This window comes from Suricata suricatta, chromosome 5, assembly GCF_006229205.1.
Source record: "Suricata suricatta isolate VVHF042 chromosome 5, meerkat_22Aug2017_6uvM2_HiC, whole genome shotgun sequence".
NCBI classification, from domain to species: domain Eukaryota; kingdom Metazoa; phylum Chordata; class Mammalia; order Carnivora; family Herpestidae; genus Suricata; species Suricata suricatta.
In genome coordinates, this window is record NC_043704.1 from 53,176,455 (window position 1) to 53,194,087 (window position 17,633).

The following is a 17,633-nucleotide window of genomic DNA, read 5'->3' on the forward strand; positions in this document are numbered from 1 at the left end:
ATGAGCTGAAAGCTTATGTCTACACACAAACCTACATATGAATACTTATAGCAGCTTTATACGTAATTGTCAAAAGTTAGAAGCAACCATGATATTCTTCAATAGATGAATGGATAAACAAACTGAAGTACACCCATGTAATGGAGTATTACTCAGTGATAAAAAGAAATGTGCTATCAAGCTATAAAAAGACAAGGAGGAACCTTAAACACATACTGTTAAGTGAAAGAAGCCAGTCTGAAAAAGTTACATATTATAAGATTTCAATTGCATGTCATTCTAAACAAAGAAACACTCTCAAGACCGTAAAGAGAGAAGTGGCTGCCAGGTATTCAGGAGGTGTGTAGTGCGGGGGCCAGGGTAGAAACTCAATGAACAGGCAGAGCACAGGGCAGTTTAAGGGCAATGAATTTATTCTACATGACCCTGAAATGGTAGATACACGACATTATGTATTTGTCAAAACCCACAGAACTGTACAACATAAAGAGTGAATCCAAATATAAACTATGAACTTCAGTTACTACTACTATACCACTGTTGGTTCATCAATGAACCACACTATGCAAGACTGTAATCACAGGAGAAATGCATGCTGGCAGGGAGGGGTAAATGGGAACTGCATACTTGAGAGTAATTTTTCTATAAACCTAAGACTGTCCTAAAACCTAAAGTCTATTTTAAGAAAGAATGGCGTCTCGTGAAGTAATTATTATCGCCAGGAAATTTAAGTAAAAATACAAGGTTTAAATCATGTGAAAAGCAAACACACAAATGCAGTATTTCTTCCCCAAAAAAGGGGGGGGGTTATTTCTACTATGACGCAAAGCGCAACATAAATATGACCTTATCACTAAAAAAACTAAATAAATCTGAAATATTCTTACCTGTCCTGTGACTGCTCTTCGTACATCCTCTCCTTGCCTTCTTTAAAGAGTCTTATTGCCCGTTTTGACTTCTTCATTAAACTATCAATATAGATTTTAAAATATTCATTCTCACTGAGTTGGGCAAGTTTCTGGTTGTCATCATATTTACTCAATATAAGTCGCAAATGCTGATATGTATCAGGTAAAATATCAAGTATGTATGGTGGGCTATTTTTCAACTGAAGCTTGGGATTTTGGCACAGTCTGACCTAAAAAAGAGACAAAAATAAAACACTTTCACATGAATCACAATAAATTCTTTCATAGAAAAGTTATGAAATTCATCAAACTGTACTATGTCTTCATTTTCCAGAATATACATTTTGATCTTAAAATTACTATCTCCAGTTTACAAAGAATTGGTAAATATTTGCATCTGTCTTGAATAATTAAATACAATTTTCTTCTCCTCCCATTTATTCCTACTATGTCACACCATTACTTTCTACCTCTAAAGTCTTCTTTCTCTCCTCTACAGTATCCCATTGTTCATGGCTTCACAGAACTCCAGTGTGCTAATTATTGTATACCACTTATAGTCACTTTAAAAATTTTTTTTTTAATTTTTATTTATTTTTGAGAGAGAAAGAGGCAGAGCACAAGCAGGGGAAGGGCAGAGAGAGAGGGAGACACAGAATCTGAATCAGGCTCCGGGATCTGAGCTGTCAGCACAGAGACAGACGCAGGGCTTGAAATCACAAATCCCAAGATCAAGACCTGAGCTGAAGTAGGACATTTAACCGACTGTGCCACCCAGGTGCCCCTAGTGTCACTTTTTTTTGGTTTTGTTTTGTTTTGTTTTGTTATTTGTCTTTTTAGAGTCACTTTTTTTAAATAGAAATTAGGAAATGGGTGTCTTCTGCTGGCAACCAACATCTCACATTTAGATCTCATTTGACTACACTGAACTCCCAGCTAAAGCTCTTTCCTAGATTTTAATTAATGTTTTGGCATATTGCTCCTGAAACCTGAGGAGAACAAAACAAAGAGTGCAATTTTAATAACTGAGCTATTAAGCGGTAAACGGGTATCCGGTCAGACCGAGTCTCTTCCACCTCCCCATGTTATATCCCGTGTCCACAGACGTGTGTTCCGTAATGGTGGAGTCATTCCATCGGGTGTCACCCAACCACGGGGGCATCTGGAGCGGCCTGCAGAGCTGAAAATATCTTCTGCTAGGAGAAGGCAGCAATTCAACTACTATAGTCAACTCCACATGTGCAAGTAACTTAGTCAAAAGTAAGTTAACTCATCTTATTCCTCCTATCCCTCACACCAGGACATAAGGAACCACCCAATTAGATAAAATCTGTAAATTAATTCATTGGCTCCTGCCCAAGAGCATACATACCGCACAGGTGCACACTCTCACAACGACCAAATGTACAAAGCAAAGGCAGCTTTACTGAGAAGCCAGTGAAGCTTAAGCCTGATGGTCCTTCAAACAGCTAGCCCTCTTCTAAGGCCTTCATCACATAGTGCTGTAACACTTCCAAGAGCAAGAGATTTTAATCTTTTTACTTTTTTTAATGTTTATTTATTTTTGAAAGAGAGACCGAGCCTGAGTGGGCAAGAGGCAGAGAGGGAGGGAGACACAGAATGCGAAGCTAACTCCAGGCCCTGAGCTGTCAGCACAGACCCCGACGCGGCCCGAAGCGGCCTCGTACTCAGGAACCCAGAGATCATGATCTGAGTCAAAGTCAGACACTCAAACCACTGGGCCACCCAGGTGCCCCAAGAGCAAGAGCTTTTAAACACAAGGTTAAGGGGCTCCTGGGTGGCTCAGCAAGTTACTGATGGCTTGATTTTGGCTCAGGTTGAGGGGAACCTGCTTGGGGATTCTCTTCTTTCCCTTTCTCTGCTTCTCCCACACACACACACACACACTCGGTTATGATTTCTGTCTTATTCCAGTATGACTTCCCTTTCATTCCACTTAACCTCCTGTTGGGTGGCACTGAAGTGGCTGTGAGCATTTTTCAAGTCTGGCTGATGGGAATTTGAGTTGGAAATACATTTAGTGGCTTTAGTAGAAGGTATGTGAGATGCAGTTATTTCCAGAACTGGTTAAATATTTGTCAGCCAATGCAATAAAAAAAAAAAAGGATTCGGGAATACTTCAAGAGCCCATCAAGCCGCACACACGGCATAGGAACAAGAAGATCCAATTCAAATTTGGTAATTTAAACATGCCCGGTGGTACCCAGGACTGGAAATACATTTGGACAATAGAAGAAAATCAAAGTATAAAGTGTCCAGAGTTGAGATTATTTCTCTGATGTTTGTGACTATTTATCAATGCTTTTTAAAGTTCATAACTTCGGACGTTTTATCATTCTAAAAAAATTCACTTTCATATCCAATTTCGTATTTGTACTTTTGTATTATTTTTCTTTAAAAGGACCCCTCCAAATTTCAGGTTCTACAAAACATGGATTCACTCCTGGGTACTCATAAAAGTGCCTAGGCCAAACAGAAAATAGATGAACAGTGATAATTTCAAGAACCACAAACACAATAAATCCAGGAACCAACAAATTAAAAAAGTATTCACACTCACTACCATACTTGCTTTCTTTAAGAATTAACCATATAATTTTTTGTTGGTGGGAAGAAAAATTTGGCTTAAACTATCAAGCATCAGCCCTTAATTTAAGACAACTGTTTCTCACATTAACCCATTATCGTATCTTCCTCCTTGTTGTGCACAACGCCTAAAACAGAAGTATCTGGCACACACTACAGAACACATAAACGGATCTGTAGATGGCATGTTTGATTGATTCTCTAAAATACTTCACCTATATAATATGTATTATACATATGTAGTATGTATTTTATATATATTACATATATACCTAAATAGTATTATAGCAATTCCTTATTTTCATGATTGACTACATAGTATTCCAATAATCCAAAGGCATAACCAAAGATTAAATGTAAGAATATTAGTTTGGTTCCCTAAATTTCTTGGAAATGTAAGATTCCATTATTAAATAATGTCAAATCATTAGAAAAGTATAGTTCAAGTGGCTGATAAAGCTTTTTAACCTCCTTTTACTTTGAGACACTTTGATATAATCAGAGAAGCTCATTCTGCCCCAAAGACTGATGAAATACCAGACAGGTCAATGATTTAATAACTTCTGGTTGAAACAGGATATAGTTTTTCAATTCTTAAAACTATAAAATAATATCACAAGTATGCACAAATTTCAAAAATACCACCAACAACATTGTACAGCAGGCACAGTTTAATTTCAGCAACATAAAACTTGGTATGGCATGTCACAGATTGATAATTATTAACTTGTAGTTAGGGGACTACACCATTTCAAATTAATTTCCTCTACCGGTGAACTTTCTAACTGATAAAAAAATTTTTTTCTCTCAGGTGTTCTCTTCAGACATTCCAAATAAATATTCTTTAACAGATTTTTTTAAGTGTTACAGATTTTTAATTTGCTCTTCTCTACCTGCCCTTTTTCTCATTTGCTTTATTGAAATTGTAATTTTATCTAGGAATTTATTGTTTTATACGGTACAATTGTTTGCATAACTACTATATACCAGGAAAAAGCTTAGCAGGGAATTATAGATGACTGCAACATACTTCCTGCCTCAAGGAGGCTGGCAGAAGAGACCTAGTTCTCTATAATTAACTTAAGAGCGATATAATTCTTGCTCTGAGGGATCTTAGGAAAGATCCTGTCCAATCCATTTATTTTCAGATAAAGAAACTAAGAACTACAAAGATTAAGGGACTATTAAAAAATCATTAATCCACCACAAGAGCCTGGGTCTTCTTCTGAATCTCGGGCTGATCTTCCTTCTAACTATATCACAATTTAATTAGAATTGGGCATATAATTAATGATCCCTGGCTAACCTCATTTACATTTTTATTTTTATGCCATTTGCAAATTTACATGAACTTCAGCACCCATTTGTTAACTCTACAAACGTTTCTGTGTCACGCATTGTTATAAGCCCTAGGGAATGCAGAATGAAATAAATCACAGACCTGTCCTCAAGGAGCTTTCTAGTGAAAAAGACTGATGGCTTAAAAAGAATTCCAGGAGTGGGGCGCCTGGGTGGCTCAGGTCATGATCTCACGGTTTGTGGGTTCGAGCCCTGCATCAGGCTCTGTGCTGACAGCTAGCTCAGAGCCTGGAGCCTGCTTCAGATTCTGTGTCTCCCTCTCTCCTCTCTCTCTGACCCTCCCCTACTCGAACTGTCTCTCTCTGTCTCTCAAAAATAAATTAAAAATATTTTTAAAAATTAAAAAAAAAAGAATTCCAGGAGACTTTAAATGGAATAATGGAGGAGCGTACAATGTGCTGGAGAAAATCAGCAGCTCGCTCATATCTTGACATGAGGGTATCAAGAAAGGCACACCTAAATTTGCAAAAGGAATATTCCAGGCAAAAGGGTATGCAAAGGCTTGGGAGGCACTAGAGAATAGGTGAGAAAGAATGGAGTCAATGCAGTCATTCTAGAAGTGAAGTCACAGGAAGCCTAGCGTTAAGGGGCACAAGAAGGTTTAAAATAGGGGAAATTCAGTTCATCAAGGCCTCTGTAGGCCACACAGTTTTCTAAATTTGCATTTGGGTAAATGCAACATATAATCCTGAACTCCTGAATCCTATAATGCTGCTGACTGTACAGTTGATCAGTTGGATTAGTATTAAAGTCTGTGATTTATGACAGCTCCTGCCAAAAATGAATAACCCTACACCAGGACTATGACTTCTAGGCAGATCAAACTCATTTCAATAAATATTTATTGAGTGCCTGCTATGTGCAAGGAACTGCAAAAGCCAGAGAAAGAAAAATTGCTTTTCTAAAAACAGTGTATTAAGGAGAAAAATCAAGCTCGCCACAAGGGTTCAAGTTCAGATTCAAAAGACTTAGACGTCTTCTAGAAATATCTAAGCTGCTCCCTAGAATGAAAGTTGGTCCCAACACAGAAAAGCTTTAAAAAGAACAAAACTACAATATTATTACATAATGATGAACATTTTAGGACTGGTGCATAAAAGGACTGGTTCATTAGCAATGTTGCTCTTTGCTTTTGAACTAAAAGGCAAAACACTTAGCACTGACAAGCTCTACTATAGTCATTGACTCAAAGGGTTTTAGAGCCAAAGAGGACCTTGGAAATCACTATGACCAACTGCCTTCTTTTTACAGAAAAATACTACAATACAGAAATGGAATATAGCTGAGTTTATTGCTCTCAACACATTAATGTCTAGACTTGAGAGTCAGGCACTCTCTCCATAACAGTATGCAACTGCCTATTGTATTTGTTTAATGTATTTAGAGATTTGTAAGGGGGGGTGGGGCTTCTGTATATGCCTGTACCATTTCACATACATAAAAATATGTGTCTAATCTATATATATGCTGTATACATACAATATGTATTCACATATTTTAAATATATCTTCAACCGTATCAAAGCAAAGGCACAAACATAAACACAGGATTTACTGGTGCTATACGAATTTTCAAAGCCATCAATTATTCTTGAAACCCTCTTGCATTTAAAGATGTTTTTTCTCCACTGTGCCTTAAAGAAAACTTCCAGTCAAAAGGTAACAAAAAGATATTATAGGTCAGCTAACATATTTATTAGGTTCACCCCAGCCCCTGAAATGCATGAAAGAAATTCTACGGAGGCAAATGGCAAACTTCAACAGTAAGGAACTGTGCCTACACTGTTACAGACTTTCACTATACAGCACCCCTCACTTCATGGGGCAGTCAGTTATATTAAATCAAGTATGTACCCCCGAAGGGAAATATCCCATTTTTAACAACGGCATGGGGTTGCCTGAAAGAATCCCTTGTCTGTGCTTCTCATGTAAATGTTTTAAGAGGTTCCTTACTGCAATTACACAAAAGAATGTCATTATGATAAAAAGCATCTATGAGTTCTTTGAGTTCTTCCCATTTTAATTTAGCAAATCTGGGGCGCCTGGGTGGCTCAGTCGGTTGGGCCTCCGACTTCGGCTCAGGTCAGATCTCACGGTCGTGGGTTCGAGCCCCGCGTCGGGCTCTGTGCTGACAGCTAGCTCAGAGCCTGGAGCCTGCTTCCGGTTCCGTGTCTCCCTCTCTCTCTGCCCCTCCCTCGCTCATGCTCTGTCTCTCTCTGTATCAATAATAAATAAAACATTAAAAAAAGTTTAAAAAAAATTTAGCAGATCATCTTAAGTATATAAAACTATATAAATGTATACAGTATAAAATGCAAAAAGTGCCAAAATAATATAAAACCCTTTCTACATAGAATATTAATTGGGTAAAACAAGTAATGAGTATATCAAATCAGTTAGGAGTCTAGTATATTAATTATGATAGGATTTAGGGGTAACTACCCAATCATTTATGGTTTACAATGAAGGTTTCTTTTAAAAATATTACATACGTAAACACCATTAAATAATTGACTAGTTGTAATTAATCAATTGTGTATTCAGAATTTTCCTCCAAATAAGAACAGATCTCCCGTAAGTGTGGAGAACATCTATGTCTCACTGGTCTGTCTCTATCACCTAATGTAGAACCTTGCAGAGGGTAAATACACAATAAATACTTGATGGAGGAAAGAAAGTATAGAAGGGAAGGAACAAAAAACTTCTCAGAAGGGAACATTACAAATAGAAAAAACATTCCCATAGTGACTAACGCTATCTAAACAAGTACAAAGTTTCAAAAAGAATTTTATCATATCAAAAATTAGGGGATAAAGATCTTTTTATTCACTTCTCATGGAAAGGGGAAGAATTCTACTATTCCATGAAAGAGTCTGCTTGAATCTTCAAACTATGAACACAGATGCTAGAATCAATCAAACCTAAGACCTGGTGCTGCCATTCATTAGCTTTACAACTTTGGGCCTGTTCCTTCTTCTAGAAAATTCTTCAGATGTTCTAATTCTTAGGAAAAGAAATGTAAAGTGCTCTGCACAGTACCAGGCACACACTTGGCACTCACTACTTTTTAGAACTTCTTCTCCTTCCATAGTTCGTCTTATACCACTGCATGGTCAATGCTGCAGATTTTGCAAACATAAAGAATTAGACCAAGGGCACTGACTGCTCTTTTAAAGATCATTAAGAGTTTCTTTGAGGGGCACCTGGGTTGCTCAGTTGGTTAGGCTTCTGACTTCGGCTCAGGTCATGATCTCACAGTCTGTGGGTTCGAGACCCGTGTCGGACTCTGTGCTGACAGGTCAGAGCCTGGAGCCCATTTCCGATTCTGAGTCTCCCTCTCTCTGCCCCTCCCCCGCTCATTCTCTGTCTCTCAAAATAAAATAAACACATAAAAAAAGACAGTCTTTGAGATCCTGAAGTTCTTCAGACTACCTGAAACCCTGTAAAAGTCTGGAGTATTTTGTGCAAGAAAGCAGCAAACAAGGCTAACAATATCAGCAGTACTCAGGTGATGTGGAATCTGAACAGGTCGAACATTTAATTTAATAACTATTTTTGTTATTGCTACTGAAAGATGCCATGAGTATACTTAATTATTATGTAATATTAATATGTTAAAGAGCTAAAAAATTGGTCAGTTATTTTCAAAATGCTTCCATCATTACCAGGAAAATATTAGCAACTTACAAATATGTATTTAAAAAAAAACAAAACTTAACTATATGCCCACTCAGAGTGGATAAAAATAGTATTGTGGCATCATTAAAGTCACAGCATGTTTCTAAAATGATCTTAATCCACACAATACAAACTTACTTCCATCTCAATGTTTCATTTATTTACCCATTCCATTGCTGAAGACTGATTATAATATACATTGTTTATTCTATAATATACAGTTTTAAAACATGGATTGAACACTAGAAATGTTATTCCTTAAATCACTTCCTAACAACCCAACCTAAAATTTACAGAATCCCTCAAAACTTTGTGTATTTCCTTACTTCTTTCTTATCTAAGTAAAAGTTAGTTATCTACCAAGATTCACTCTTGACTTTTTCTTACCCTCTTCCTCCCACACTGTAATCTAGGATGCCACTTTATCATTTCGGCTTCCTTAGCATTTTAAATCACTCCCTACCTGCATCCCTTTTCCTCAATCTGCGAAGTTCTCCTATAGCACCCCCCCACACACAAAGTTATATTCTAACCCAACTGCCAAGCTATCTATCAGAACTTTCTTCTTCTCACCAGTTGTCACACTTCTGGAACAACTGTTAAATAATCCACACACTCTTTTATCTAGTCCCCTCATGTAAATGAAACCACTCCTGAAAGATCAACAACGGCCTCTACTCATGAAATTCAGCAACTCCTTCAGTTTTCATCCTACTTGGTTTTCTCCACTTGGACTTGAACTTGGTTTTCTCAGAATGTGAAACTATCTCCTTAATTGAAGCGATCTCTACCCAGGAAATCAGTATGCCCTAATTCTTTTCCTACCTCTCTCATCACTGTTTCTTGAAAGATTCTCTCTCCCTCACTGCCATCTAATTCTAAGTACAACTCCACACACAGCCAAATGCCAATCTCCAACTTTTTCTCTCTCAACTTCTGCTCTGCATTGCAAATTTCTTGCTGTTCTACAACTTGAAATGCAACCTCTGTGGGCATATCTACTAAACATATGCCTCTAGTTTCAACTTCTCTCTTTAACTGCACATTCAACTTTCTGACTTCAAAATGGATTTCACTCCGGCACGTCACACTCAACACGGCCAACGGCAAACACAGGCACCAAGGCCCAGGCTTCCTCTTTTTCTTACTATGGTCCTGATCTCATTAAGGGCGTCACTGCCTTCAGGCAGAACACCTCAAGTCACTTTCACTTCACCTTCTCTTTTATCCTCTATCTCTAAAGGGTCATCAGATCTGCAAATTTTATCTCTAATATGCCTCCCATGTTAGAACTTACACTCCCTATACAGACTCTCAATCTTCTAGCTCAGCCCTTCATTATTTCTTGCCCAGCCTGTTTTAATTTCTCTGGATCATTATTCCTACTTTTAGTTTCTTGTCTCTTAATCCATTTTTTCCTAGAGTCAAGAGAGTAATCTATCACAGCATAGCTTTGTCAGTTTTTCACACTCTGCTCAAAGATTTTAAATAAAGTCCAAACTCCTTGAAAGAACAGAAAGCCTCTTCATCTTTCTCTAACTTACCTTCTTTGCAATCTCTCTTTCCCCACATTCCTTCAGCCTGATGTGAACTCCACCTCACTAGAATCCAAAACATCCTCAAAAGAGAAGCTGGCTAATACCTCTACCATGTCACATTCCATATCAACTCTTCACCTTAGCAAGCACATTCCCCTCCACCACATACCAAGTCACAGCACTTTGTTTATACCCCATTACAGCACTTACTACATTCTGTACTATGTACAATACACTATACTACATAGAATGGAAGGGGCATTTATAAATCTTTATCTCTCTGTAAATGAAATATGATAAACATGATAAATGAATGACAGAATCAATAAATAGCATATAAAGCAACCTCAAAGAAAGGAAAAGGTGATTCACAATCTGGATGGTAAAGATTTTAGGAGAGATTACTAACTAGGGTGCCTGGGTGGTCCAGGCGGTTAAGCGGCAAGCTCTTGATTTGGGCTCAGGTCATGATCTTGGAGCTCATGAGATCAAGCCCACATTGGGCTCCAGACTCTATGCTGACAACATGGTGACTGCTTGAGATCCTCTCTCCCTCCCTCTCTGCCCCTCCCCTGCACACCCTGTCTCTGTCTCTGTCTCTCTCTCCTCCCTGCCTCTCCCCCACTCACACTGTCTCTCTATCAAAATAAATAAATAAACTTAAAAAAATTACTAACTGATTATGGCTTCTGTTAAATGAATGCTCTATACCACAAGGATAAACCAACATAAGTTGGTAGGATTCTTTTAAATCTCTTACTTTATAAAAGGTTTCCCTAAAAGTAGAAAGTACAAACTTTGGGGATCACTTCATTTATCCAAGCACAAATTCAAAATCTCAGTATTAAAACAAAATTGTCCGGACACCAAATCAGGCAGTGCCCATGATTCTACTAATACGGAACAACTTTACTGAAGAAAAGGAAATACATGAAGAATAATTCAGATAAAAGATATTCTCTATTCCATGGGCCCAAGGATGGTGATATCTCAAACCCAACAAACACAAACAATAGGCATCCAAAACCTAAGTTTTATCCCACATATAATTTTTTTTAGAATTATGAGAAATTCATCTTAGAAAAGAATGCCTACTATTATTTTTTTAAATAGCTGTATGTATGTATTCCAAGCATCTTTGATTGACAAACTTTAAAATATATTATGGTTGCAGTAAAATTATAAAGAGAGAGGATGAACTGCATTCCAAGATTGACAAATGTACTGAATGTGCTGAGGGTAAAAGGCGGAAAGGGCTATTTGGCATCATCACTTTTTAAATGCTTTTAAAACTCTTTCAATAATGTAATTTCAAATAAATGACAAGGACAGCAAGACCAAACGTAGGCAGGTATTCAACTTGCTTTGCTCTTTGGCATCAATTAATTATTTTCTAATTTCCTGAACATCCATGTAAGTCGAGTACATTTAGTATCTATTAGATGGAAAACTGTTTCTTCCACTTTCCATCACCTGGCTGAGATGCTTGTGAAAACCACGCTCAGGAACCTCACATGAATAACTTATCGTGCCTACCACACTGATTAGCAATCACTTCCTGACCCTCCTCTCAGCACTTCCAACAAGAGTACAACAACGCTGTTCCTAAAGGTAGTGCCCAGCAGAATCGAGCCAGACAACTGTCTGAACAGCGGCCATAAAAAACAAGGTGGGTACTCGTCACTTTGCCTCACTGTACTTCGTACGGGTCTGTATCACAGCCTTGTCCCTACCACATGGCAATTACCTAGTAAACATAATAATAAGTAAATAATAAACGACTATTTATATGCCTGGCTCCGATGTGGGTCTCTGAGTTTCCTGACAGGTCAAAGGCGGAGTTATGTATCTTATCTAGCTTCATCCCTGGCAATAAGCACTTACTGTTGAACACAGTATAGGCACTCAGTAAATGATAATTGTTGAAGAAGCCCGTCTCCGTAACAGCTTTGGCTCAAACTCCACATTCCAGGTATATTTGCACCTAGATATGTATTCATGAGTAATAGTTCTGTCACTGTATCAAACAGGCACCAACGGACCTGAAGAGTTTGGGGTTAGCCACTGACTTAAACTGACACAAAGAGCTAAGGCCAGAAAACACATCTAAATGGGATGCTTTGGGATATGCTGTTCTTTTTCTCAATAAATGTACCTTGCTTAACTCTGTGCCACTGCTGTTTTATTACCAAACACTTCACATGTCACAAAAAACCCAACTGAGCAATGACTCCCTCCTACTTTCAGTGCCCTTGTATAGAAAGTCTGCCCTCTGAAAACATAATTAGTTGGAACCAGAATCTCAGTTGACTGTTTTAAATTCTAGAGGCTGGGGAATGGTCAGACCACACGCTCACTAGATATTCTCCTACGGTCTAAGACTGTTTCATATCCCCTGCAAAATAAGTTATTTCACTTTGTAGATAGCTGAAATATACTGAACTTGAAGCTGGTATCACATTTATACTTCTAAGATCCGCCCTTGTTGAAGAGGCCTCCTAAAGACAAGTATATTAAGTAAACACTTAACCCTGCCTTCTACATAACTACCAGTTAGGCTTGAAAGTTACTATTTTCTGTTACTCACAGGCTAAACTCATGCTTATGGCAGTTATTTGATAAAACGGTTAGGTAATGTGTCAAGGGATTAACTTTTGGACTAATAATAAAGATCCTGACGTAATCACCAGGACAATGTTGACATTATGAACCACTTCCTTCACCGCTGACAAAGAAAATAAAGGTAAACACATGTGGGGGATGCTTCTGCATTAGACAATTAAATAAAATATATATTCAGTTAGTAATTATCAATGCCTTTTTATTACTGTGTGATAGAGTAGTAATAAACATCCTGAACTCTTTTATAATGATTTATGTGATTTCCCTCCACAAAACCCATGGATGCATTCATAAATGAACACAGTAATTTCCGTTCTTGACAAATAATGAAGACAAATAGGGAAAGCCAAACCAACGCACCTTTGCCAGCACCCAAACCCTCATTCCACTAAGTAGAGACTATCAATAATAGTTTCCCTTAGGAATCAAGTTTCTCAACTGGAGAAGCTAAACCCAAACCCACAAAAGGGTTAACAAAATAAACAATGGCAGAAGCTTAACTATCAAAAAACCATCTATTTTACCATAACCCATGGTGAAATAATTAAAAGTGGGTGACTTACGTTAACAGTTACAAACCAGAATTATGAATATATTACTTAATGTTTGAAAAGTAATTACTTTATATTAACTACAGTTCACCACTTCCTTATATAAATCTTTTTTATTTGATGTTCTCCCATTCACTCACAAATTACAAAGTCTGACCACTCAGAGAAAGGGGTGGGGAGGGAGGTGCAGCTCACTGGTAGAATTTGTTTGCTGCCCATTCATATAACAGTTAAGTTAGAGGAAAACCTTGAATCCCTTATCTTACACCCAACTAATGATGTAGGCTGTTACAAAGACCTTCAACTGCATACTCTTTAGAAAAGCAAAGACAGCTAGTGTTGCACCTGCCAAATACATGCAGATCTTCCAAGTGCACACTCCTCATTCTGAAGTACCCAATGCTAAAATCAAAACCTGACCTCAAGCAGCAAGTTGCGATGTTCTGACACTATGACATCATCCTGTCTGGAGCATTTTAATATCACAATTTGAATCAACTGGCAGAAGCTTAAATAGGTCACACAGAAGCCAAGAACTAAGGATATTTATCTGGCAAAAATTTCTGGCTCTGCATTCCATGCCACCGGCCATAGAATGGCAGGCCTATCATTCATCTACCCATCTGTACTTTCCCTAAGGATAAATGAAGATAAAGCAAATCTTATCACCTTCCTGTATGGCTAATACCACTGCCAGTGGCTTTTTGTGGCAAATAGTTATACACAATCACAAACCACAGTAGAGGCAACTGCTACCATATGATTTCAAGGAGGCTTGAGCACATCCCTACAAAGGATTTTTTTTAATTCCATTTCTGCAGTCACAAAAATATCAAGAGCCTTGCATCAACTAAATTTATAATTAGCCCCAAATATCTATGAAATGAAACCAGATGGTGCTACAAACATTTACCAATGTATAGCAGACGGCACTACTGCTTCAAAAGCAAGACCTAATAATTCGGCTCAGCAGCAAGGCTACATCTTAATCATATTTATTTTATGATCCTACTTAGTAAGAGAGGACACTGACAGCTACAGTTTGTCAGTAGACCCCTGTAAAATATTCAAGTTGCCTAGACTTCTCAGGATACGGCCATCCAGCTTGATTTCTTCTCGTGAAATAATTCATCTGATAGCAACATACAGAAACCACAGAGGTTTCTGATACTCTCCGCCCCACCACCTCCATCATAAATTTTCCTTTCACAATAAACAATGTGCAATCGAAAAGGCTTCCTGTTTCAAAATGGAATAGATGAAAGAAACTGTAACTCCATCACTGACAACAACAAAAGAAAGTTCCTTAATGAAGATGAATTCTCAAGATGAAAATGGAAACTCTCTCAAATACTGCTTCCTCACTTAAGAACTAATCTGGTTCTTCCCCTAGGAAGTATTCTCAGCAGCAAGTACTGTAGTTATCATGAGTGGTCTATCAGAGGCTTTTCTTAAAATATTTGTTTGCACTCTTTTATTATTTAACAGTAATACAACATCATATAAGACACACACTTCCCAACTATTCTGTGGCCATGTACCAACAAAGGGCAGCCAACGGTAAAAACTTTGCATATCTGAGTCATATAGAGGAACTCTGAACCTTGAAGAGCAGGACAAAAGGTGAAAAAACAAGTCTTTGCTCTGAATCCAACTTTTTAAAATATACAGAGTGGATTGTTAGAAAAATGGTCAATCCAAATCAAAAGACTGTTGCCATAACAATAAGTATTAACTAATGGTAACAATGAGATTAACTGATGGTTCAAATAAAACCAAAGAAGAAGGAACCATACGCAGGGCTAATAAGGCTGCACACACGCACAATCATAGAGAACTTACCACTTTGTCCATGAGTTTCCAAGTTTTCTCCACAGTCCGGCGATCTGCTGCTGCTTGCTTCGGAGGTCCAACTGCATCTTGAATAGCATCAATAATTCCCAAAATTCTTCCTTTTCGGGGGTTTCCTCCTCGACCACCAGGGTTTCTGCCATTCATAGAATTTGCCATCTAGAACCTTAGTTCTCTAAAAAACAGATTTAAAAAATTTTTAAAAAAAGTTAGTTGGTCATGAAAATGTTTACCCAGGTTAACTGAACAGGTTAATTCATACCCACAACATTCTCCTTCATCAGTGAGGAGAAAATCCGGGGTCCCAGATTCAACTTTTCAATAGCCTATGAATTTGCATTCTCAATCTGTACACACAAACAGATTTAAGGAGCACTGACCTTACATTTGCTTTTGGAACAGTAAGAGTTAAAGATGCATCCTTCTCACATTTCATGTAACAGAAGCTTTGATTAATAACTAACTCATAACAAAACAAAACAAAAAACTTACATAGGCTTCCTCCAACTAGATAAGAACATAATGTTCTCCCCATCCCTGCCTTAATCACAATTCAACGTACATACACTAGAACTAAAGCCCCCAGAAAACATTTTGAAAGCCTCACCCAAAAACTGCACTTTCACTGTTAGATTTCATCAAGTTACATAAATGTAAACATTATTCTACAGGAGTATAAGGGACATATCTGTTGTCAACAAAGGCTCAGGACTTGGATTTCCCCCGCTAAAACCAACAAGTATGGACACAGGAACAGAGACACCCGAACACACAGTTCTTTAAACCAACACCGTGAGGAGTTAGCCCCAAGTTAAGAGCCAAATAAACCAACAAATAACCCATTTTAAAAAGAGGGGTGAGAAACTGACAAGAGCGGGTACAGCAAGAAGAGAGTTCCCTTAGGTCGCTCCTTCCCTCTCGTCTCACCCCAGGGGTATAGAGGGGTCCAAAGCTTTGTTTCGTGACGTCTGTGCCCCCTCCTTGTTCAGGCCCCTCTCCGGCCACTCTCGGACCTCAGCTGGGGGAGGAAGGTGGACACAGAAAGGACAAAGTATCCCCTCGCAGCTCCAGCGCCCGCAGCCCGGTCAGTCCTGGGTGCCCCGCATTCGGCTCCCGAGCGGACGCACCCCCCACCCCACCCCGGGATGTCTGCAATCCCAGCCGCCGGACTCCCTTAACTCGCTCTCCCTCCTCCCCCGGTCCAGCCAGGGTTCCGGGTCTTTAAATACCCCTCAACAAACTGTGCCGGCGGCGGCGACAGCAGCTGTAAGCCAGGGCTGTCCCCTCTCCCTCCGTGGCCCCGCCTGGCTGCCCCAGGGCCCCCTGGCCGGAAAGAAGCGGCAAGCCTCCCCGGCGCCCCGTTCCCTCCCGGCCTCCCGGCGCCGTAGCTGTCCAGAGACAGGCGTGTGCGCGGGTCCTACTTTACACGCACGAGCCCAGGATGCGTGGATAGCCCAGGCAGGGAGTGTGTGATCGCCGTAAAACCACGTTCCCGAGCAAGGAACAACCCAGAGAACAGGCCACCGAGACAGGGAAACGCAACAATTACCGTCAAGACCAATCCACGCCCGCTCTCCCCTCCCGCCCGATTCTCCGGGAGGCCGCGGGACGCCGCAGCAGCACTAGCAGGAGGAGGAGACCACTCGCTGGATACCCCACCCCTGTAGGATACACACACAGAGAAACCCAGGAGTGGGGCGGAGCCGGAGGCGGGGCCACGCGCGGCTAGACCAATCCTACGTGCCCTTGCACTGCCCGACAGCGGGCGGCGCCAATGGGGGGAAGGCGCCCGTCCTCCTAGCACTACCACCCAGTCCACGTCTCCCACAGTACACAATGGCCCCGAAGGAGGGTCGCTCGCGGCACGTCCCAAATAGAAAAGGACTTGGAGGGAAATGAGAGAACTGGACTCACCCAAGAACGAAAGTGGAAAATGGAAAGGAAATGGAAGAAAGGATGCCAGACTCTGGGGAACTGACCAATAAGCTGTGGCCGAGTGGGCGTGAGCATTGGGAGCCAGAGCCAAAGCCAACTGGGGCTAAAAGGCGGGACTTCCTGCTTCGCTCACCTTCCTAGTCTTTTGTCTCATAGCAACCGAGTAGTGGCTGAGAGGGTGTTGCCTCCCTACTCTGGGCGGGTCCAAAGCTGAAGAATTTCATCTCCCTAGGGCTGCCAAACTCTTCTACTCAGGACAGCAGCCAAACAGGTCTAAGGCAGTGCTTCTTGCTGGCTGTCAAAAAAGAACAGCAATCACCCAGCTAGCTTCTAAGATGAGGTATAAACCTCGCATAGAGTAGACTAGGGTTAACACCTGTATGCCAACCAAAACTTCCTAAATTTCTAAATTTATCACTTTACTGTTCTGGAAAGAGTGAAGATCAAACATCAGGCTCATGAAAAAATCAAATAGTTGACCATGCTGACTAAATAGTCTCTACTAATCAGAACAGGGTAGTAAGAGAACCAGACTATGGTAATTGCTAATATATGCATCGCACCTTTTAATCTAGTACAAGTTTC

At 39.7% G+C, this 17,633-nt stretch overlaps 1 protein-coding gene across 7 annotated transcripts in view; it reads right to left on the bottom strand.

Annotated features, from left to right (window-relative positions):
- CBLB (Cbl proto-oncogene B) overlaps window positions 1-17,089 on the bottom strand; it is a 213,007-nt gene extending 195,918 nt beyond the window's left edge. For 2 of the 7 annotated variants that reach the window (XM_029939228.1, XM_029939227.1), the window contains exons 1-3: window positions 16,663-16,792; window positions 15,105-15,288; window positions 888-1,138 (exon numbers count right to left, since the gene is read on the bottom strand). In XM_029939228.1, the coding sequence (XP_029795088.1) occupies window positions 888-1,138; window positions 15,105-15,272 (419 nt within the window). In that variant the 5' untranslated portion in view covers window positions 15,273-15,288; window positions 16,663-16,792. Of the gene's footprint in view, window positions 1-887; window positions 1,139-15,104; window positions 15,289-16,040; window positions 16,205-16,662; window positions 16,793-17,027 lie in introns of those variants that run through there. The other 5 variants (XM_029939226.1, XM_029939223.1, XM_029939225.1 and 2 more) reach the window with 4 other exon arrangements.
- Window positions 17,090-17,633: the final 544 nt, after the last annotated feature.